The 22,801-nt window shown below is 35.7% G+C and overlaps 1 protein-coding gene across 2 annotated transcripts; it reads left to right on the forward strand.

Annotated features, from left to right (window-relative positions):
- The first annotated feature begins 62 nt into the window (after positions 1-62).
- On the forward strand, positions 63-22,794 carry Ikbip (IKBKB interacting protein). Of its 2 annotated transcripts, none has more exons than XM_005322396.5 (3): positions 63-551; positions 8,238-8,355; positions 21,145-22,794. In XM_005322396.5, the coding sequence occupies exons 1-3, from the start codon at positions 385-387 to the stop codon at positions 21,901-21,903; spliced, it is 1,044 nt and encodes a 347-aa protein (XP_005322453.2). In that variant the 5' UTR covers positions 63-384; the 3' UTR covers positions 21,904-22,794. The 2 variants fall into 2 exon arrangements, with proteins under 2 accessions (XP_005322453.2, XP_005322452.2); XM_005322395.5 differs by lacking the exon at positions 21,145-22,794 and adding an exon at positions 13,557-15,792 and having other exon boundaries at positions 68-551.
- Positions 22,795-22,801: the final 7 nt, after the last annotated feature.

Below are 22,801 nucleotides of genomic sequence, written 5' to 3' on the forward strand. Positions count from 1 at the left end.
CCCATCCCTCGGTGGGGGCGTGGTTACGCTACCAGGGCGCGCCGCGTTCTTCGGAGCAGAGGGCTCGACGTGGCGCGTGCGGCCCCGCCCCGCGCCCAGGAGTCCCGGCAGCCTGCGCGCGCCCGCGAGCTTCGATTTCCTCGCGCTTGCGGCAATTACGCAGAGGAAGCGGGAGGTGTGGCTGCAGCGCTCCTCAGCTGGAGGAACCCGGAGGCGGGGAGGCGCGACGGAGGAGCGAGGATGGCCGGGAGAGGGATGGAGCTGGCTTCTGGGCGTTGCCCGGTCTGTAAGGGGGCGAGGCTTCCCAAGAAGTGGAGGCCGGCCACGTCCCGCTCGCGTGGGTGAACAGCCGCCCCGCCGTAGCGGTCCTCAGGGCGTCCAGACATGTCCGAGGTGAAGAGTAGGAAGAAGCCGGGGCCTAAGGGAGCCCCTGCAGAGCCCGTGAAACGGGGTGAGGGCAGGAAGAGCCCCGAGGCCCAAGGGGGCGGCTGGGCGGACCCGAGGACCGGCCTGAGCCTGCTGTCGCTGGGGACGTGCCTAGGCCTGGCCTGGTAAGTGGTCGCGGGCCGCTGGCGCCCAACCAGCGTCGCCCGGCTCTTCCAGGTCACGGTCCCGCCCTGCGTCGCCTGGCTTCACATCCCGCTAACCTTGCATCCCCCGGCCTGCAGCTTCTGTTCTCTGCCTCCATCGCAGAGGAAGGATACGGCCCAAATTTGTTCTTTCTTTCGCTCATTCCTTGTAACTCATTTTTCTTCCGGGCTAGAAACGTGCCCCTCTTCGCTCAACTGGAATTGAGCCTAAAATTTGGGAACCAGTCAGCCATTTGTTAAGCGTTGCAGGTTCAGCCACGCTTCTGCTACACGTCAGAAGCTTTCACGTTTTTATAAACCGTTATCCGCGATAGATTTACCCCACCCCAGCTGTCCCTAAAATACCTGATGGAAACATTTGCAACTTTAAAGAAAGTTCAACAGACATTAATGCTAATGGCAAAATTTGGAGGGTTTCTCATTTCCATCAGTGTACATACGTTTGAATATAAAACCTAAGTTACAGATTTGACCGTAACTGCAAAATTTCTGTGTAGTACTTGTGTTTACTTAGGTGTAAACATTTGTAGTTTTTAAGCCAAACAAATAATGATATACTGGTGTCATTGGGGAAAATAAATATTAGAAATAACCTTTAAACTAGTTGTTTTATTTTCCCGAGATAATCTGTTTCATTTTATAAAAACACTGACACTTTAATAGAATTTTCCTCCATTTTTCACAACCTTCCAAAGTGAAGAAGTCTAGAAGAAACCCCAGACCTTTAATCTAGACTTTTTTTGGGGGGGAGGGGTACTGGGGTTTGAACCCAGGGGGCTTAACTACTGAGCTACATCCCCAACTCTTTTTTTATGTTTTACTTTTTTATTCTTTTTAGTTTTACAACTACATTCTGGTAGTTGTAAATGATGTGGACACACTGGTTGTGTATTCATATATGAACATAGGAAAGTTATGTCCGATTAAGTCTACTGTCAACAAATTATAAGTTGCTTCTATATCCCATATCCCCTCCATTCCCTTTGACCCTGTTTGTCTAATCCAGGGAACTTCTATTCCTCCCCAACCCCCATCATGTTTTTTTTGTTTTGGTTTTTTGTGTGTGTGTGTGGAGGGGGACCGGGTGCTGGGGATTGAACCCAGGGCCTTGTGCATGCAAGGCAAGCACTCTACCAACTGAGTTATATCCTCAGCCCGGCCATTCATCATGTTTTATTTTGAGACAAGGTCTCTCTAAATTGCTCCCTAAGTTGCTGAGGCTAGCTTCAAACCTGCAGTCCTCCTGCCTCTGCCTCCCAAGTCACTGGGATTACAGGCCTGTGCCATCATGCCTGGCTGCCATTCAATAATTTGATTATGTCCTGGGGGAAAACTTAATAGAAAACTAAACTTTAAAACTTGAAAAGCTGATGCTTCATCTAAGGAATTTGCTATGAGGGATTTTTGTTTTTATTGTAGAAAGACAAAAACATGTTACATTCATTTGAAAGATTTCATCTGAGTTATGACTTTGAAAAATAATTTTTTTAGTACTGAATCAATTATTTTTAGGATTAGAAGTGTATCTCAGTGATAGAGCACTTGTCAGCATGTTTGAGGCCCTGAGTTCCATGCCTAGCACCATTAAAAGAAAAAAAAAGGGGGGGGGTTTTAAATGGACAGAATCTACAACTGTACTAAAATAGTTGACTCTAAGTTGCTCCTGAGAAATCTTTTGCCACAAGAATTGAGTATATACATTTAGTTTGCTATTTATAGCAAAATGTTCGTGGTAAATTTGGGGATGAAATTTTATCCTGGTAAGACATTTGCAAACATTCTCCAAATAAAAGAGCAAACATTTGCCATTTCTTAAATACTTTCAAAGCACAGAATTATAACAAAGTAGTTGAAATCTTTACCATTAGAACACATACTTTAGCTTCAAAAACTCAATCCACCAAATCCTTATTAAATGGTAACTTAACTGACGTTATTCAGTTGTTAAAATATAACAGTGAATATGTGTACCTATAAACACTGCTTATGCATCCTCTCACACTTTGTCTCACTGAGAAAGTCTGAACCCTTGTGCCCCAGGAGGATTTCAAGGCATCACAATATATGAGTATCTTCAGATCTTAGTCTTTGGGTCCTTGTTTGAAAAATAAACAGAAATAACACATAACAAACTTAAAAGTGTGTTGTTTTCCTATCTTCTCTCTGCTAAATAAAATCCTGATACATCATCATACATCAACTTGATAATAAATACTGGAGTGGCCCAAGACATGAATTCAGTGTCAGTTTGCATATCTCATTTCTAAAAGAAAATTTTCAGATAAAATAATTGAAGAGATTCTGCTTTCAGAAAATTAAAAAGGAAGTTACTAAACAAGACAAAACCTTTTACACAAGGATATTTAGTTACCTAGAAATTCAGTCAACTGGAGCTATAATCCTAGCAGTTTACAAAGATAAGGCAGGAGGATCACAAGTTTGAGGGCAGCCTCAGCAACTTAGCAAGACACTGTCTCAATTTTTCTTTTCTTTTCTTTTCTTTTTTTTTTTTTTGGTACCGGGTTTAAACTCAGGGACACTTGACCACTGAGGCACATCTCCAGCCCTATTTTGTATTTTATTTAGACACAAGGTCTCACTGAGTTGCTTTGCACCTCACCTTTGCTGAGGTTGGCTTTGAGCTCATGATCCTCCTTCCTCAGCCTTCTGAGCCACAGGCGTGCTCCATCATTCCTGGCTTCCAATTTTTAAAAAAGAAAGAAAAGGGGCTGTGGACATAGTGCAGTGGTAAAGTTTTAATCACCAGTACAAAAAAATATTTTTTTAAAATTCCATTGTGAAGATTTTAATTTTCTTCTGGAAATTTCAACAAATTATAAGTTGCTTTTATAAAAGATTTTCATGACATTATAATTGTGTAGAAGAATTCCAAAGCTCTCTAAACAATATTTAGGGGTTTCTTCTTCCTTTATCATCCAGTATAACTTTGTCTATATAATCTTGGCTAACTTTTTCTAGATCTTTTGCTATTATTGTTATTAGAGTTTTATCTTTAAAACAGGATTGTACTTTAAACATAAAATATGTTCAGTGTTTTTCTAAATATTGGGTTCTGTACTAAAAATGAAGCTGTAGATGGTATGAAATATAGGGTTAAGTATGTACCAACCCTGCTAGTGACACTAGAAATTTTTTGCAGAAGGTTTATAATACCTTCCTTTAGTCATTTGCCTCTGTCATTATTAAGTTGAAATAAGAGCCAAGGGAAATCCTGTATTTGTGTCTTCAATCAACTGTCTCCACCTTCTACAATTCTGAAGGAGCCATACAGAGGCAGTAGACCATTAGGGCTACAGAGCCCTAAATCTGTATGAGGTCTCTGTAGATTGCAATGGTTTATGATAGAATGAAGAAGATTCCTTTTGGAAGGCCTACACTAAATTTAGCCAATTAACCTTTGTCCTACATTTAACATTTTCAGGGCCTTACCTATGTGATAGCGAGAAGAGATCCCAAAGTAGGATAAGAGAATGATGCTCCTTTAGTAACCTGTAAGTGGTCTAATCCATCTGTTCTATACTTCATTTACCATAACTCCAACCCCAATTATGCTTAATGCTCAAAGGAGACAGGGATAGGACTAGCTGACAAGTACAGGTAAACAGAAGGTAATCTGCTCCTTTATAAACCATAGACACATATGCAGGATGGAAAAACAGTTGTACAAAATAGTCAAAAAGAAAGGGCCAATGTACTTAAATAGAATAGCTGATGTGTTAAACTCTAGGTATTATTCTATGAACTTTTATAAATATGAACCTGTTTAATCCCTGTAACAACCCTTTGAGGTATTACCCTTGCTTTATAGATGAAGAAATGAGCAAAAGTTGTTTAATTTGTCCAAGGTGGTTACTATAGCTAATAAGTGGTAGAGCCAAGATGGTCCAGCTACATACTTAACCAGTATATGTACCCTTCCTTTGATACTAATACAAAATAAGACCAGACTCTAGAAATAGAGATCCCCCAAATCCAGAATTAGTCATTTTCTTCCTTTCACTAGAAGCTCTACCACTCAGCATACCCTAATTGTTGGTCTTTCACCAACAAAAGATTAGAAACAGCTCTGTTAGAATATGCCTCTGACTCATGAAAAGAAAATGAAGCACCTTGGGCTCAAATCTGGATGCCAGATTGAAAAAACTTGGTTTTTCAAAACTGAAGCATCCCTCTCTTAGGGTACTTTCTTGACTAGAAAATCAGTCATTCTCTTCCTTAATTTTAAGTGAATTAATATTGATCAAGCATTTAGAATAGTGTGGCACATTTAAATGGAAATAAAATGTATTATAATGTATTATGCCTTAACACCATGCAGACCACTTTTCATTTTTTCATTAGTATCAATAAGTCAACTTTGTACATGTTTTTATATGCACTATTCATATGTAGCAAGGTTGAATCTTGTACTTTTTTTACTTTTGTGAAAGGTTAAACATAAGAGAAAAACCTTACAAGTTAACATCAGAAATGATATCTCTACTGATGTGACAGTTTTCTTCAAGTTTTTACTTAATGCTTGAATTTGAAAAGTCCAGAGACAGACAACATTAAAATATTTAATAAAGTTGAAAATCCTGTAATGCATTTTTATAGTGAGTCAACTTTGATTCATTCTTTTTTAAAATGATTTTACTCTGAATAAACTCGCTGATCTATACAATCAATCCATGAAGTAATACTATGGAGTATGGATGATAAAACTAGCCCCTAAAATTAGCTTTTACTTCTTTAGGCTGACCTCAACCAAACCTATACTGAGGGTTGGGTGGGTATCTTAAAATTCAAGAATGAGAAGTGGATAAAAAATTTCGTCTGGGGCTGGAGTTATAACTCAGTGGTGGAGTGCTTGCCTAGCACATGTGAGGCACATGTTTATTTTCATGTGGTACTGAAGTTCAATCCTCAGTACCACATGAAAATAAATAAATAAAATAAAGGCATTGTGTCCATCTACACTATATATATATATATTTTTTTTTTTTTAATTTGTCTACCCATCCATCTTTGAAAAGTATGAACCTAGCCAGGCCTGGTGTTGCATACCTATAATCCCAGCTGCTTGGGAAGCTAAGCCAGGAAAATCACAAATTCAAGCCCAACCTTGGCAACTTAGTGGACTGTTTAAAAAAAAATAAAAAGGCTTGAGGATGTAGCTTATTCATAGGGTACCCCTGGATTCAATACCCAGTACCAAAAAAAAAGAAAAGAAATTAGGAAATGAAGGCTTTCTAATAGCCAGAAGTTTTGTTTAAAATTCATGTTGACACACAGGAGAATCTGCTAATTATATAACCTGAAATTATACTAAGTATCTCTTGACAGACATTAATCTGTACCATCAAAAGAAATTTCAATGGGGCATGGTAGTGCATGCTGTAATCCTAGGTGCTCTCAAGACTGAGGGAGGAGGAGTTCAAAGCTAGCCTCAGCAAAACTGAGGCACTAAGCAACTCAATGAGACTCTGTCTCTGAATAAAATACAAAATAGGGCTGGGGATATGACTCAGTGGCTGAGTGCCCCTGAGTTCAATCCCTGGTACCCCAAGAAAAGAAAAATTTCATCCAACATTCTCTTGGTTTAAAAAGCCAAAAAAGATGTGAGGGAAGGGGAGGGGGGATAGTAGGGGATAGGAAAGGTAGCAGAATACAATAATTACTAATAGGGCATTATGTAAAATTGTGGATGTGTAACCGACGTGATTCTGCAATCTGCATTTGGGGTAAAAATTGGGAGTTCATAACCCACTTCAATCTAATGTATGAAATATGTCAAGAGCTTTATAATGTTGTGAACAACCAATAAAAAAAAGGATTATGATAAAAAAAAGAAAAAGAAATAAAAAGCCAAAAAAAAAAAAGAATCCATTTTAGCTTTAGCAACTGCGAAGTCTAAAGATATCATTTATGAGTTCAAAACACCATTGCCTTTGTAAGAATACACAAGTCAGCTACACTTTAAAAAAAAAAAAAGTCTTTTACCTCTCTTTGAAGTCTTTGAAATCTTTGTTTTTAAGTTACGTTCATTTCAATGGAAATGAATTTACAAAACATGGTCAATTAGTAGTCCTCATGCTGTGCATTCAGATCACCTCTGAAGCTGTTTAAATTTTCAATGTTCACATCTTATACTAGACCAATTAAATCAGAATCCCTGCGGGTGAGGCCCAGGTATAAGATTTGTTAAAGCTGCCAGGTGATTCCAAGATACAGGGGAGCTTTTGAACCACTCTTCTAGGTACTGTTACTTATGTGCTTCACTTGGTTCTGCTCCATTGCTTTTTTTTTTCTCCCTCTCTTGGTACCAGAGATTGAACATAGGGTGCTTAACCCCTAAAGATTGGGAAACCTTTTTTATTCTTCTATCTTTGTTTGATGAAGAATATATTCCAACTTTATTATTGTTTTTATTTTGGTTTGGTTTGGGTATTGGGGATTTAACCCAGAGATGCTTTACCACTGAGTCACTTCCCTAGCCCTTCTTACTTTTTGAGTCAGGGCCTCACTAAGTTGCTGAGGCTAGCATTGAACTTACAATCCTCTTGCCTCAGCCTCCTGGGTCACTGTGATTTCAGGCATACACCACTGTGCCAGGCTCATTATTGTTTTAATCTTATGATCAAACTCAGGGTCTCTCACATGCCAGTCAAACTATCTACCACTGAACTACACCTCTAAATCCTATTATTTTCATCTTTTCTGTTGTTACCATGGATTAAACCCAGAGGAACTTTACCTCTGAGCTACATTCCCAGTCATTTTTATTTTTTCAAATAAAAACTATTACAGGTATGTGCCACCAGGCCCACTTCAGTTCTATTTTAGAATGACATCTGAACTGCTCTACATGAGTTATATTGTAGAGTATAATCAATTGTAGGGTTTATATACCTGCATTACATATGTATTCCACCTTTACAGTGGCTCCCTTTCATTTTCATGCCTCTTCTATTATTTTGCATCTTCTTTGAGAGAGAGAGAGAGAGAATTTTTTATTTATTGTTTCAGTTTTCAGCAGACACAACATCTTTGTATGTGGTGCTGAGGATCGAACCTGGGCCGCACGCATGCCAGGCGAGCACGCTACCACTTGAGCCACATCCCCAGCCTGTATTTTGCACCTTCTAATCATAATTACCTCTTTCTCTTCCAAATCATGATTTTTGCTTTTCATGAGTCTATTCTTCTACATTTTAGCTTTTAAGTACTTTTTATAGATAATCTTTGTTTTTCCTACATTTTTTGTTTCTCCTGTAAAAACACTTTCTAGGTAAGTGTCTTAATATGGCTTTGAGAAAAATAGTTTAGATCAAAGAGCTTGTTCTAAATAGTTTACCATGACTTTCTCCAAAATGTTTCCTGTTTGTACATACATCTATTACAGATATCACACTGTCTTACTATGCTCTGAAACAAGGACAGAGTTTACTCTTGTCAAGAGTTAAAGCAGTACCTATCACATAGTATTTATCTGCATGTTATAAATGAAATAAACTGACAAAAATTACAGCTTGCTACCAGAATTTATGTTCTTACCAGAAGTGGGTATAATACTTCTTTGAAATTCAAATTTAAATGAATATGAATAGGGCCATAGTGACTTTTTTTTCTTTTAATCTTTCCCAGGTTTGTATTTCAACAATCAGAAAAATTTGCAGAGGTAGAAAACAAATACCAGTTACTGAAAATGGAAAGCAAGGAGTTCCAAGGACTTCAAAGTGAAATCAGTTTAATTTCAGAAAAGGTAATTATTAATTTATTTGGGGAGACTTTCCCATTTTACTTCTCTTCTAGCCTTCCTTTATGCCAGCTCAGAGCTTCTTTCTTCCTGCCTTTTAAACTGTTACTATTTCAACTCACTGATCTTCCTACCTCTTGACATTCTTCCTCTGATCCAATTTGGATTTATATTGCACCTTAAAAGGACATGGATTTTTATATATAACAATGTCTACTGTTGAAAAAGACCAGTATGCATTTGCAAAGCCCTGGGTTCGATCATCACCACTGCAAAAAAATAAATTTAAAAAATTTAAAACTTAAAAAAAGTAAAAGACTAATAGGTTCATATTGATATGATGTTAATTTTTTTCAAGTGTCAGGTTAACCCAAGCAATGAAAACATGGTTGAGCTTTACATATAAAATTAGAATATGAATAGCACTTATAGTTCATCTATCATTTTCTTTCCACATTTTAAGAATGTATGTATATGCATATAAAAATAACAGGTCTGTCAGAAAAAAAAATAACTAGCCTAAACATAAGTTTTGATTCTATAGCCGGAGTTCTAATGAAAATTAAAATAACATCTTGTAGGGGCTGGGGCTGTAGCTCAGTGGTAGAGTGCTTGCCTGGCATGTGTGGGGCCCTGGGTTCAATCCTGAGCACAACAAAAAGATAAATAAATAAAATAAGGGGATTGTATCCATCTATAACTAAAATAAATAAATAAATAAATAAAAATAACACTATGTATATGACATGTTTCTTCAAATTGCAAATGATTTCCAGCAGATGCATTATTTACTGTTATTCTTAGAAATATGAAACCATCTTGTCACTCCCACATCTCTCAGAAGAGGATCCACTGTGATCATGTGGGCTGTATCTGGCTAGCAGTGACCAAGCTATCACTGGGAAACACATTTGTTCATCTATCCATCACTAAACCTTTACTCATGTTATCAGCGTGTGGTTGGCACCAGGGTGGTAAAGATGTTAATATAGACAGACATGATGGAGGGTCTAATTCCCTATTGCCTCATGAGAAAGATGAGCACATAATGCCCCAGAAGAAAAAAGTCATGAATGAAAATTGAGTGATTTATGCATGCCAGAGGATTCCATGGAAAAGGTGAGCATAATGGGCTTCTGGGAAGAAACTGAAAAGGACTTGGTATTTTGACATAGGGCTCAAATTGGAATCTGGTTATAAGCACTCTGGAATACTGAAAGAAAAATTTCAGGTACTAGAATTCATATATTTAACTAAAAGCTATTGAAAATAAATTTTGAACAAAGCCAGATTTCCTTTTTAAATAAAATATTTTGGTGACAAAAAAATTTTGAAACATTTTTAAAATATCATCATTGAATCCAAGAAGTATTCAGTCTTTTTATAGTTCTTTTCTAGGAGTATTTTAATAATAGCTGCCTTTTCCCAAAGCTGGCCCTAAAAGTCAGCATAATGCAGTAGGAGGGAAAAACAAATAGAGGTGGGCTCTCATCACAATTCGGTTACTTGGAACAAATTACTTGAACTTCCCTTGGCCTCTATTCAACATTCATTATGTGAGAAATAACAGGATGAGATATATATGCAAACTGTTTAAAAACTTTCAGCTACAAATAATGGTAAGGTATTGGCTGTTTTCAAAAAAGTGAAAAACTATTAGAATATATTGGCAGCCATAAATGCTAGTTACTGTGATGTATTAGTTTTCAATCGCTGGGACAAAATACCTGAGAAAATCAACTTACAAGAAGAAAGATTTATTTTGACTCATGACTTTGAAGGTTTCAGTCCATGGTGGACTGACTCCATTGTTTCTGAGCCAGTGGTAATGTTGTAATTCACTGTGGTGGAAGGTGTGGAAGGAGCAAAGCTGCTCACATCCGAACATCTGGGAAGGAGAAAGAGGAAGAGTGAGGAAGGGGCTAAGAACAATATATAGTCACCCAGGACTTGCTGCCCGCAAAGACCCACTCCCTCTAACTGGTTCCACCTCCTGCAGTTTCCACCACCTCCCAATAGCCTGTTAAGTTATGAATTCATCAGTGATTAATCCTCTGATAGTATCAGAGCCCTCATGATCCAATCACTTTCCAAAAGTCCCACCTCTCAACATTGCTGCAAGCCTTTAACACATGAGCCAAACTATACCATTGTAGTATATCAGTCATTTAATAATTTGCAAATTAAAGCTTGAGATTATTATACTGAAAAATAGATTGTTTACTTGGGCTATATTGCCTCAAGATTACAGTGATGTTCTGATGAACAGCTTACACAGAAAATCATCTTAGATTAAGATGCTCAGTTCTTCAAAATAATGCTAATTACCAACATACAAGTATATCTCAGAATTGGTTTTTAAAGGAATTTGTATTATGGCTACATGAGTGCATTAAAATAGTTTTTAAAAAACATTTCAGAGTGGTCTTATCTTATTAGTTAGTATTATTATTGCACATTGTTCCCACCTGTCACTTGGAAATACTATAGGTTTTGAATGGGATGAGCCCAAAAGGCTTTTATAAAGTCTGCCCTTCTTCCTAGGCATCAACAAATGTGTTTTTTGTTCTCTGAGAAATGGGGACTACAAAAAAAACACAAGACATATATCTCTTCCTGAAAGGTCTTTAGAAGCTTTCAGATCTTCTTTATCTAATTTATCAGTCTACTAATGAGTCAGACTTCAGAGTCACTTTTAAACCTTTCTTTATTGTACTCCTGACTTATTTCTCCTCTACAATCTTTTGCTCCTTGGGTTACTTCTGTCACAGTGAGATAGGTGAGCTCTCAGACAAAGACAAAAAGAAACCTTTACTAGATTAGAGACCCAAATCTAGGAACATGACCAGCTATACTTGTGTCTAGTGAGATGATCAAAACTTCCAGCGTATGATTGCACCAGATCAATTAGAACAAAAGCATAATCAATTTAAATTTTAAATATCACTAGATTCAAGGACCTATACAATGTACCCACAAATGATTTATGGCTAGACTGCTTAAATTGGAAAAAACATTCTGAATGTCAAATATCAAATGATTGACATGGGTTTTGATTTTCACAAAAGCGTACCTGGGAATCTGCAAGAAAGTACTACATATAGTCAGAGAGCTCAACTCTGGGTGTATTACTCTTCTTCTTGCCCCATGAGAAAGATGAGCATATAATGCCCCAGAAGAAAAAAGCCATGAAAACAAGGGGCATCCACACCCTGCCTTTGGGATGTATCTATCTTTGCTTTACTGTCTTTTATAAATGCATGGTCAATTCTTTTCAGTGGAGTAAGTCAAGAGCCCACCTGGGCCAAGTTGAGGTCTCACTGCACCCTTGGAAGGACCTCCTCATACCCCTAATTGGTGACAGTGACACTAATCATAGCCCATTCTGATCTGTTGTTAATTTCTTTGTCTCCCTTACTCCTTGTAGAGCAAACACTGCATCTTTTATTGCTATTTTTTAGCACCTAGAAATGAAACTAGCTCATAGAAGACGCTGGATAGATCTTATTGAGACTATGGAATATATAATACAGAAGATCCATAATACTTTCCCCCTATCAAATTTGAAATCAGGAACTATGCTGTGTTTATATTTTATAAAATTTCTAGCACTAGCTCTGGCACAGAGTGAACATTCAAAAATTTTGAACTATACTTTGGAAAGTACATTAATAGATGCTACAATAATTCTCACTCTCAGGCTTATGGCTATGGACGTTTCTTTAGAAGCTTAGGACTCCAGGTGTGGTGGCTGAAGCCTCTTATCCCAGCAACTCAGAATGCCGAGGCAGGAGTATTGCAAATTCAAGGCCATCCTGGGCAACTTAAACTTAGCAAGGCCCTGTCTCAAAATAAAAGGACATACTCAGTAGTAGAGCACCCTGGGTTCAATCTCAGTACTACCCCCACCCCAAAAAAAAGAAAGTATTAGGAAGCATCAACAAAGAAAGGTATTATTGTACCATACTGTACATAGTAGTTGTTTAAAAATTTAAGTGATAGTAGTGTGTTGGATTATTTAGAGAGGAAATGACTGGAAGCAGATATTTAGATAATACTTCTTTTATAATATATCTTTTCTTGATCTTTGAAGTCTGGGTTGAGTCTCCACCTAGGTGCTTCCATAGATGGAAAATCACTGTTATAATGCAGATAAATGCATTTTTCCCCAGTTAAACTAAACTGCTTAAAGGCAGAACTGTGTTATGTCTTTAACACAATTCTACAAACATTTGATATATTAATGATCATTTCTAGGCATTTCTATAATCTATGAAGTTATTATCTATGTGAATATAGACTTAATTAAGACCAGGACTGGTCTTCATAGTCCAGATATATATGAAGAGGTGTAGCAGGAGCTTAATATCAGTTGCTGATACTTACAACACTTTATCATTTGTGACTTGTCTCACTAAACTTTATTTATTTATTTATTTTTGCATCACGATTCTTTATCACTAAACATTTTTTTAAATTCATATTTGCTTTGTGAGATCTGATTCTAGTACCTTATGCATAAAAGGTTGGCCTAAGAAAAATTTTTTTCAAGCAGAAACTCTTCCAGAATCATAGATTTTAGGGAAAATAACATATTTTTACACTAAATTGCAATTTCTAAAAAATAAAATAACCATTAACATGACATCTTAACTAACTCCATTTGAGTGAAAAAGAGGACAGTGTGATACACTTCAGACTTTCTTTTTACATTATGATTCTCTTGAATATGCTTCCATGGCAAAGCACAAATATCTAGGATTATAGCACCAAATATGGTGGCAGCTCAGAAGGCTGAGGCAGGAAGATCACAAGTTCAAAGCCAACCTCAGCAATTTAGCAAGGCCCTAAGCAACTCAGTGAGACCCTGTCTCTAAATAAAACACAAAAAAGGCCTGGGGATGTGGCTCAGTGGGTAAGTGCTCCTGGATTTAATCCCCAGTACCAAAAAACAAAAAAACGTAGGATTATAAATTTAGGTTTATATTTTTGTGGCAAAGGGCTAATCTGTATTTATTTGTTAAAACAACCATGAAAGTAATAAATGTTTGTCTGTTTGATTCTGACATACTTGAATATTTTAGTCATGAATATTTTAGTCAGAATTTGAACTTGGCATTTATTATGCTCCTAATTGTTAAAAGTATATGTCTCTAATATAAAAAGTATTAAGTAGCCTTGGGAATTGTTTTGTGTTACAAATGCAGCTTGAGTCTACTGAAAGTATCCTGCAGGAAGCTACATCATCCATGTCTTTGATGACCCAGTTTGAACAGGAAGTATCCGGCCTCCAAAGATTCATGCATGACATTCAAAACAGTGAAGAGATGCTCACTCAAAAGATGCAAAAGCTTAATGAGAAATTCCAAAATATTACAGATTTCTGGAAGAGAAGCCTAGCAGAAATGAATGATAATACAGACATTTTCAAATCAGAAGCAAAACATATACATTCTCAAGTTACTGTCCAAATTAACTCAGCTGAGCAAGAAATAAAATTACTCACTGAACGGCTAAAAGATTTGGAAGATAGCACACTACGAAATATTAGAACAGTAAAAAGACAAGAAGAAGAGGATCTTCTGAGAGTAGAAGAGCAGCTTAGCTCTGATACAAAAACAGTTGAGAAGTTAGAAGAGGAACAGCATGCTCTCCTTGCCAGAGATGAAGATCTGACTAATAAACTTTCCAGCTATGAACCCAAAGTTGAAGAATGCAAGACTCATTTGCCAACAATTGAAAGTGCTGTTCTCTCTGTTCTCAGAGTCTCTCAGGATCTGATAGGAACAGAAAAGAAAATGGAAGACCTCACTATGCAGATGTTTAATATGGAAGATGATATGTTGAAAGCTGTATCTGAAATAATGGAGATGCAGAAAACCCTTGAAGGACTTCAGTATGATAATAGCCTCTTAAAGATGCAAAATGAACTGAATGTTCTGAAAGGAAAAGTTCATGATATTATAACATATTCCAGTACAAGAGAAAAGGGAACTTTAGAAGAATATAAGCTAGTAAATAAAGGAATCGATGATTTTTAAAAAAAAATCACTGCATGTATTCTGATGAATCATTCAACAATGTATAAATCAATTAGTTCCATGGTTTTTGAGTTATAGTTATAGTGTTATGCCTCACTTTATTGGAAAAATTAGAAGTCCACACAGTGGATTTATCCACATAATCAAAGCTTACCTTTTTAAGGTCTAAACCTCACTTTAACCATTTTAAATATAATTAATTCTAAAGTTTATATTTATCTGTCTTTAAGTTTACTCAGTTTTTTAAATGTTTTCCCAATAGTTGATGAACATCAATATGAATTTCACCTATTATAATGGATCCAAATATTTTGCTATATCTGGGTACTATTGAAGAATTTTTACAATTCACTGAATGACCCAAATTTGCTATTTTTCAAACCTGTGTTTTCCTTACATCTTTTCTATCACCTGATCTTGCTCAGGTTGGGTAGTAACAAGTCTGCCTCAGTTAGTTCTTCACTTTCCTATATTAATTCACTGCAGGCTAAGAGTCCAGTCAGTCAGGTCCATAGGAATTTTGTAGGGGCTAGGGGTAAAGCTCAGTTGCTAGAGTGGTTGCCTCCCCCTGGGTTCAAACCCCAGCACCACAAAAAGGAAAAAGAAAAGGAGGAATTTTATCTAAAATAAAGGATAATGTGCCTGAAGATGAGCCTGGGACTTTTCTGTGAATTAATATGCACTCTCTGAAAACTATAAAACCTAGGAAATATTTTATTCTTTGTTAAGGTTCTAAACTGTGTTACAAATACTTACAAGAATTTTTAAATTGAGTAAATTCTTACTTAAGGCCTTTCTTATTACTTGTATATGCTTCAAAGTATGAACTTACAGAATATCTTTGTATACTAGATTTTTTTAAGGTTCTAACTGTGTTAGACTCTTGAGTTTGCTAGATACCTGATCTCCAAATAAATTGGTCTAGTTACAATAAAAATACCCAATAAGCCCGTGGCTTATTTTAAGTGGCAACATAATGATAAATAGTGATAATTATGATGACTAAAAGTATGTCATTAAGGATTTCCCAAACTTTTGGGACTAAATTTATTTTACGTATTGACTTTATTTTATCTAAAATTATTTAATGTAGCCAATTACATCATATATTTGCATTGGAAGTTCTGTTCTTATTTCTCTTTGCCAGTAACTATCTCAGTTTTCTAGTACAGTTTCAGTGGAATTAGACATCTAAACTTAAAGCAGTTCCTAAAGGTAGTTGTGATAGTTTTATTATGTAATTTTGCAAGTTTTTGGAAAAATACCTAACAAGTTCTCCATTGGAGTTAAGAAGGCCTGTGGTAGACAGATATTGAGTTATATAAACAAACATCTGTGTGCACTGACAAATTTGTGTTTGTATGCTTTTTTTTAAATGCCAATAAACAAGATTATAAAGTTAGCTGGAACATCATTGTTTCTGACCTCTACACTTTAGGGATAGATGTGATTCTCCGCACCCTCCCCCCCACACACTTGGTATTGAACCCAGGGGCAGTCTACCACTGAGCTTCATCCCCAGCCTTCTTTTGAGTCAGTGTTTCACTCAATTGCTGAGGCTGGCCTTGAATCCACAGTCCTCCTGCCTCAGCCTCCTAGTTGCCATCACTTCCAGCTGATCTCTTCTCTTTTGCTCACTTCCAGCTGATCTCTTCTCTTTTGCTCTTCATTCTTAATTAATTGTATGTGTGCCATCACTTCCAGATGATCTCTTCTCTTGTGCTCTTCATTTTTAAATAATTTTTGCCTATCACCAGATTTGATTCAACTTTACTATGTACTTGTACATACCATAGTAAGAGTTACTGAAACCTAAGGTGGGCACCATGCTCTATGATAACACAAGGGAAATGAAAACCACTTCTACAAGCATTACATAAAAAACTACTGAAGGGCTGGGAGTGGAACTCAGTGGCAGAGTGCTTGCCTTGCATGTATGAGGCACTGGGTTCCTCAGCACCACATAAAAATAAACAAATAAAAGCATGCTGTCCATCTACAACTACAAAAAAAAAAAAACTAAAGTGGGGGCGCTGCCGTGGTGGCTCAGTGGTAGTGCGCTCACCTAGCAAGCGTGAGGCCCTGGGTTCGATCCTCAGTACCACATACAAACAAATAAAGGTATCGTGTCCAACTTCAACTAAAAAATATTTAAAAAAAAAAAAAATTAAAGTGGGGGCTGGGGTTGTGGCTCAGTGGTAGAGCACTTGCCTGGCATGTGTGAGGCCCTAGGTTCAATCCTTAGCACCACATATAAATAAAAAAAAAAAAAAAGGTATTGTGTCCATCTACAACTAAAAAAAAAATTTTTAATTTAAAAAACGATTGAAGTGTGTGTGTTCCTTTCTGAAGATTTTCCTATTTAAAATATTGCTATTGGATTTAGATATACTTAATTTATCTTTGTTTCTTTTGTTCATGTAGTTAACACAAATATTTGAAATTTCTTAAACTCTCATTTACCAAACATTAAATTCAATCCTTTCTTAAAGGAAAATTGCCAATATTCGAAGATACATTTTTGTATATTTGTAATGGATAATAAATTTTATTATCAATTAACTTATTATAGTCATGAGTCCACTTTTTTAAATTTTTGCACAAACCAAAGCTTTAAAAAAATACCTACTTTTTTTGTTATCTTTTGAGTATAAAGTTTAAAAATACATTTTTATAAGTGTTTTCTTAAATTTTGCCTAATGACAAGCTGTTGACTAGGTGTACTTTTATATTTTATAATGAAAAATGTTGGTTTAATCTCAGCCTAATTGGAGTCCTCTGAATAACCTATAATCTTGATCAAAGTTTGATCTTACGTCATTATTCAGTAATGATACTATAAATTCACCATAAACACTAAAAACAACTCTTATTTCTTTACAAGCTTATCTTATTCAGGTGACAAAAGCTCTGCAAATTTTCCCAGGGTCTATTTGGTTCAATTCAGCTATGAGCTATTAATAGTTAATTAAATCAACTATTGATTAATTTAATTGATTAATTTAATTCTCTCCCAGCTAAGAGAAAAGGATAAAATTAACATTTTGTGTGTCAAACATTTTTAGGAGATTCATATACATCATCATCATCATCATCAGAATTATATTGAGTGCCTGCTATGATGTGCTATGCTAAGAATTTTACACGTATTACCACTTCTCCTCACTATAGGTTTGTAATTATTACACCCATTTACAAATAAGGAAATTGAGGATCAGCAAAATTAGATTATCACTGCAAATTCTGTCCAACTCCAGAGGCTGAGGACCTCCTATCATATGATACAACTAGGGAAGGAAAAAAAATATCACAAGAAAACTACTGTCAGTAGAACTATAAAAAAGCAGTAATTCAGACAAACATGTTTGTTCTCTACTATGTTGCCATTAACTAGACTATAAGCTCTTCAAAAGCTCTAACAATTGTTTGGACTTCAGACATAAGAAGGAGGTATCTTAATTTGAGTAATGCTAGTAAGCTACATTTATTCTACCAGAGTAAATATGTTAGTAAATGATAACCTAGTAATAAAACAAATGAAAGTAAGTCAGCTACTCCTTTTACCCTTGGGAGACTGTGTTTTAGCAAATACACTGTTTAGCAAAAACAGTTTTGCAATCACTACTTGATTTCTTTCCTGCCTGTGGCTACTTCTTATATACCCACAATAATATTTTCACAAACTTCTCTACTTAAAAAAATTTAAAAATTAACACTTTAGGCTTCCTTCACCACCTATAGTTAATGTAGTATAAAGCTATTGAGAAAATTTCTAAAATACATTTTGAACCAAAATATACTTGATGGGACAAGGAGGGAGAGTTGCTACCTTGAATTAATTCTCTGCTCCATTTCATCAGTTCATTACAATTCTTTTACAGCTATATAACTGCTTCTTTTTAAAGATGCCATCAAAATACTATCTGAACATATATATTGTGGTTTTATTTCCATTAAATAAAACTATATTAACCAAAATAATTTCAAAAAATGTTTGCAGAGTAAGCCAAATACAATTTAAGGAAGATAACCTATTAAAAAACACATTGAAGAAATACACATTTAAAAAAAAATTTTTATATCTTTAAACTGCATCTTACTTTGTAAAAATGTTTTTCAGCCTGAATATTTGCTTTTCTATTCTTTGTTTTCTTTTGAGTTTTCAATAATCTATTTATTGACATTCTGCTTCCCAAACTAAACTACAAACTCCCCAAAACAGAGTTTGTCCTTGATTATACCACCACATCCTATAACGGTAACATTGTTGAATCCAACTACTTTACTATTAGTAGATTGCTATCAATAGTCTCCTACTTTAAAATATAATGCTTTCATAGAACAAGCTGTCAGTTAAATGAAAAGTCAAACACTTGATATACATGACAAATGAGGTTCCCTTTCCAGAGTAATCACAGTGTATATATCTGTCTTTGGGCATCAAAATTGATGATCTATTTCTAGCATTTTACATTTGTTCTTTACTTCATAGTTCAGTACATAGTCTACAGGCTTAGTTAATCTTCTAATTGATGCCATTATAGTTTCACCTGACAATTCACATCCTTGCTTTAATTTCAGTTTTGTATATTTATGAGAACTACCTATCTTATAATCAAAATTTAATTTTCTCTTTCTCTTCATTTTATAAACTGATAGCACAGTGCAGTAAAATTTCAAATATTCAAACTACAGTAAAATATTCAACTTCCCCAATAGTGCTGTAGAGACACATTTAGACACAAAGAGATTATATCAAACTAAAAATCTACAGCCAGCAAAGACACCGATCAACAGATATGAAGAGACAACCTGAAGAATGAAAGAGAATATTTGAAAACCGTATGTCTGATAAGGGATTAATATCCAAAATATATAAGGAACTCAAGCAACTCAGTAGCAGAAAACAACTCCTTTTAAAAATGGGCAAAGGTCCTAAATAAAGATCTATCAACAGGTATAATGAAAAAATTTTCAACATCACTAATACCAGGAAAATGAAAAATCAAAGCTACAATGAGATAACATCTCATACCTATAAAAATGTTTACTATCAAAAAGAAAAAAAGGTATTGGCGAAATGTGGAGAAAAAGAAATACTTTTAGACTCTCGGTGAGAATTTGAATTAGTACACCTATAGGAAAAACATTATGGAAGTTCCTCAGAAAATTAAAAAATAAAACTGCCATATGATGGAAACATTCACTTCTAGGTATGTATCCAAAGAAAATGAAGCCAATAGCAGAAGAGATATATGCATCCCCATGTTCTTTGAAGCAGCATTTTCAATAGCCAATTTATGGAATCAAAATAAGTGTCCATCAATGGATGAACAATAAACAAAATGTATATATACACAATGTAATACTATTCAGACTTTAAAAAGAAGATCATTGTCATTTGCAACAGCATGAATAAATCTGGAAGGCATTATGTTGAAAAAAATAAACTAGGCACAGAAAAACAAATACTACATGGTATAGCATGGTGACTATACTTAATAAATAATGTATTATTTACTTGAAAATGGCTAGTAGAGTGTTTCTCAATGTTTTCACTACAAGTGGAGGGAAAAAGTGAAGTGAGGAATATGATCATTAACATGATTAATCATTTCAGTGTTTACATATTTCAAGACATCACATTGTACTCCATAAATATATATAATTTTAATTTTATCAATTAAACCTTAGTAAAGCAGAAAAAAGGGCTTAACCTGGTGGCAGGCACCTATAGTCCCAGCTACTTGGGAAACTAAAGCAGTAGGATCCCTTGGTCCCAAGAATTTGAGACCAACCTTGGCAACATAATGAAACCTCATCTCAAAAATGAAACAGTACATGCCTGTAATCCCAGCAGCATGGGTGGCTAAGGCAGGAGGATCATGAGTTCAAAGCCAGCCTCAGGAAAAGCAAGGCATTTTAAGCAACTCAATGAGACCCTGTCTCTAAATAAAAATACTAAATAGGGCTGGGAATGTGGCTTACTGGTCAAGCGCCCCAGAGTTCAATCCCTGGTACCAATAAATAAATAAAGTAAAATAACTTCCTTTAACCCAATTTAAACATTATGTAATACATATATGTATCAAGCATTATATGGTACCTCATTAACTGTACACCTTTTATGTTGTCAGTTAAAAATTTAAAAAGTAGAAAGTTTTAAAAACAAAACACACACAGACACACATCAAAAAAAAAACTTGGATAAAAAGAGAAGCTCTTTTGCCTTTTCTCACCCCCCAAATATACCAAATTTCATCTGAAAGAGATTTTTTCCCTTCTCTAGAAATAGTAAATACTTCACTATCTCATTTAGGGTATTTTAGTTGCTATATAGAGAATCAATGGTATGAAAGTAGTAACTCAGAAAATGTAACATCCAGTAACATTTTATGAAATTTCCTGAATGTTTTCCTTCTTATTAGTAATAAATTGTTCTAAAAGCTCTTACTTTTTTTTTCTTTTAAAGAGAGAGTGAGAGAGGAGAGAGAGAGAGAGAGAATTTTTTTTTATATTTATTTTTTAGTTCTCGGCGGACACAACATCTTTGTTGGTATGTGGTGCTGAGGATCGAACCCGGGTCGCACGCATGCCAGGCGAGCACTAAAAGCTCTTACTTTTGAAGCCATCTTTTACCAAATGCTTTCCCAAAGAGCAGAAAAATTATAAATATAGCACGTAAAATTAAGTTGAGTTTTAAATTTTGAGGCTTTAATGAATTTAATCATTGTGGTGTTATATTTTCTTATAGTGTCAGAAATGTGAAGCTCTTGTGGAAAAACTGAAGTCGTTTCAAATAATTGTACATCTAAAGCATCTAGAGGAAGAAATTTATGCAGTGAAATCTTGGTCCAGCAAGATGACTGAAAAACAGGATATACTGAATAACAATTTGACAACTCTTTCTCAAGAAATTACAAAACTAGACCAAAGTACAACTTCCATGGCAAAAGATGTTGGTCTCAAGATTACATCTGTAAAAACAGATATACGACGTATTTCAGGTTTAGTAACTGATGTAACATCCTTGACAGAGTCTGTGCAAGAACTGGAAGCTAAATTAGAAAAAGTAGACAAAAAGACAGTGAAAAACATAGGTGATCTTCTCTCAAGTAGTATTGATCGAACAGCAACACTTCGAAAGACAGCATCTGAAAATTCACAAAGAATTAACTCAGTTAAGAAGACGTTAACTGAGCTAAAGAGTGATTTCAACAAGCACACAGATAGATTTTTAAGCTTAGAAAGTGACAGAGCTAAAGTTATGAAGACAGTGACTTTTGCAAATGATCTAAAACCAAAGATATATAACCTAAAGAAGGACTTTTCCCGGTTGGAGCCATTGGTAAATGATTTAACACTACGCATTGGGAGATTGGTTACTGACTTATTACAGAGAGAGAAAGAAATTGCTTTTTTAAATGAAAAAATATCTAACTTAACTATGGTCCAAGCTGAGATTAAGGATATTAAAGATGAAATAACACATATTTCTGATATGGATGTTTAACATTGTTTAGCTTAGACTGAGATAATCATTTTTTTAAAATGGGACCTCTGTTATGTTGGGATGAAAACCAGTTTGTATTTTATTCTATTTTTCCCAGTAATAAGTTTTTTTTTGAGGGGGGTTCCCAAGATTGAATTCAGGGGCATTCCTCCACTGAGCCTTATCTCTAGCCCTATTTTGTGTTTTATTAGAGACAGTGTCTCACTGGATTGCTTAGCACTTCTTTAAATTGCTGAGGCTGGCTTTGAACTTTGAACTTTGAAATCCTCCTGCCTCAGCCTACAGAACCAACGGGATTACAGGCATGCGCCACCACACCCAGCCTAATTTTTTAAACAGACTGAAATTTGAATTTCCCAAACATGCTGAAACATAAACTGGCGCCTTTATATAGCAACAACCTTATCCATCACCCTGGCCTACATACTCTTAAACACACATGCCCTTATACTAGTGGGGGAAAAGGAGAATCAGCTGGTCTAGCACTGGGAAATCTGGGCAAGGCAGAATCTGAATCCCTACTTATCTCATTGACTGATAGGAAACACAGTGTGTTATAGTTTAAATATGAGGTGTCCCTCAATCATGTGAGACATTACTAGAACATTCAGAGGTGAAATGGTTTTAACTCACTGCTAGGTATTAACTGGATGTTAACTATAGGAAGATAAGGTGTGCTTAGAGAGGTGGGTCACCAGAGGCAGGTGTGTATTTTATTCCTGGTGAGGAAAGCTGTCTTTATTTGCTTCTAGATTGTCACATCCTGAGTTTTTCTATGCCATACTGTTCCACCAGGTTATTTTGCCTCACCTCGCCCAGACCAATGGAGTTCGCCTTCTTTGGACTATGATCTTGGAAACCATGAGCCCTAAATAAATTTTCTCTCTAAAATTGTTCT

The sequence above is a fragment of the Ictidomys tridecemlineatus genome, chromosome 6, assembly GCF_052094955.1.
Source record: "Ictidomys tridecemlineatus isolate mIctTri1 chromosome 6, mIctTri1.hap1, whole genome shotgun sequence".
Classification (NCBI taxonomy): domain Eukaryota; kingdom Metazoa; phylum Chordata; class Mammalia; order Rodentia; family Sciuridae; genus Ictidomys; species Ictidomys tridecemlineatus.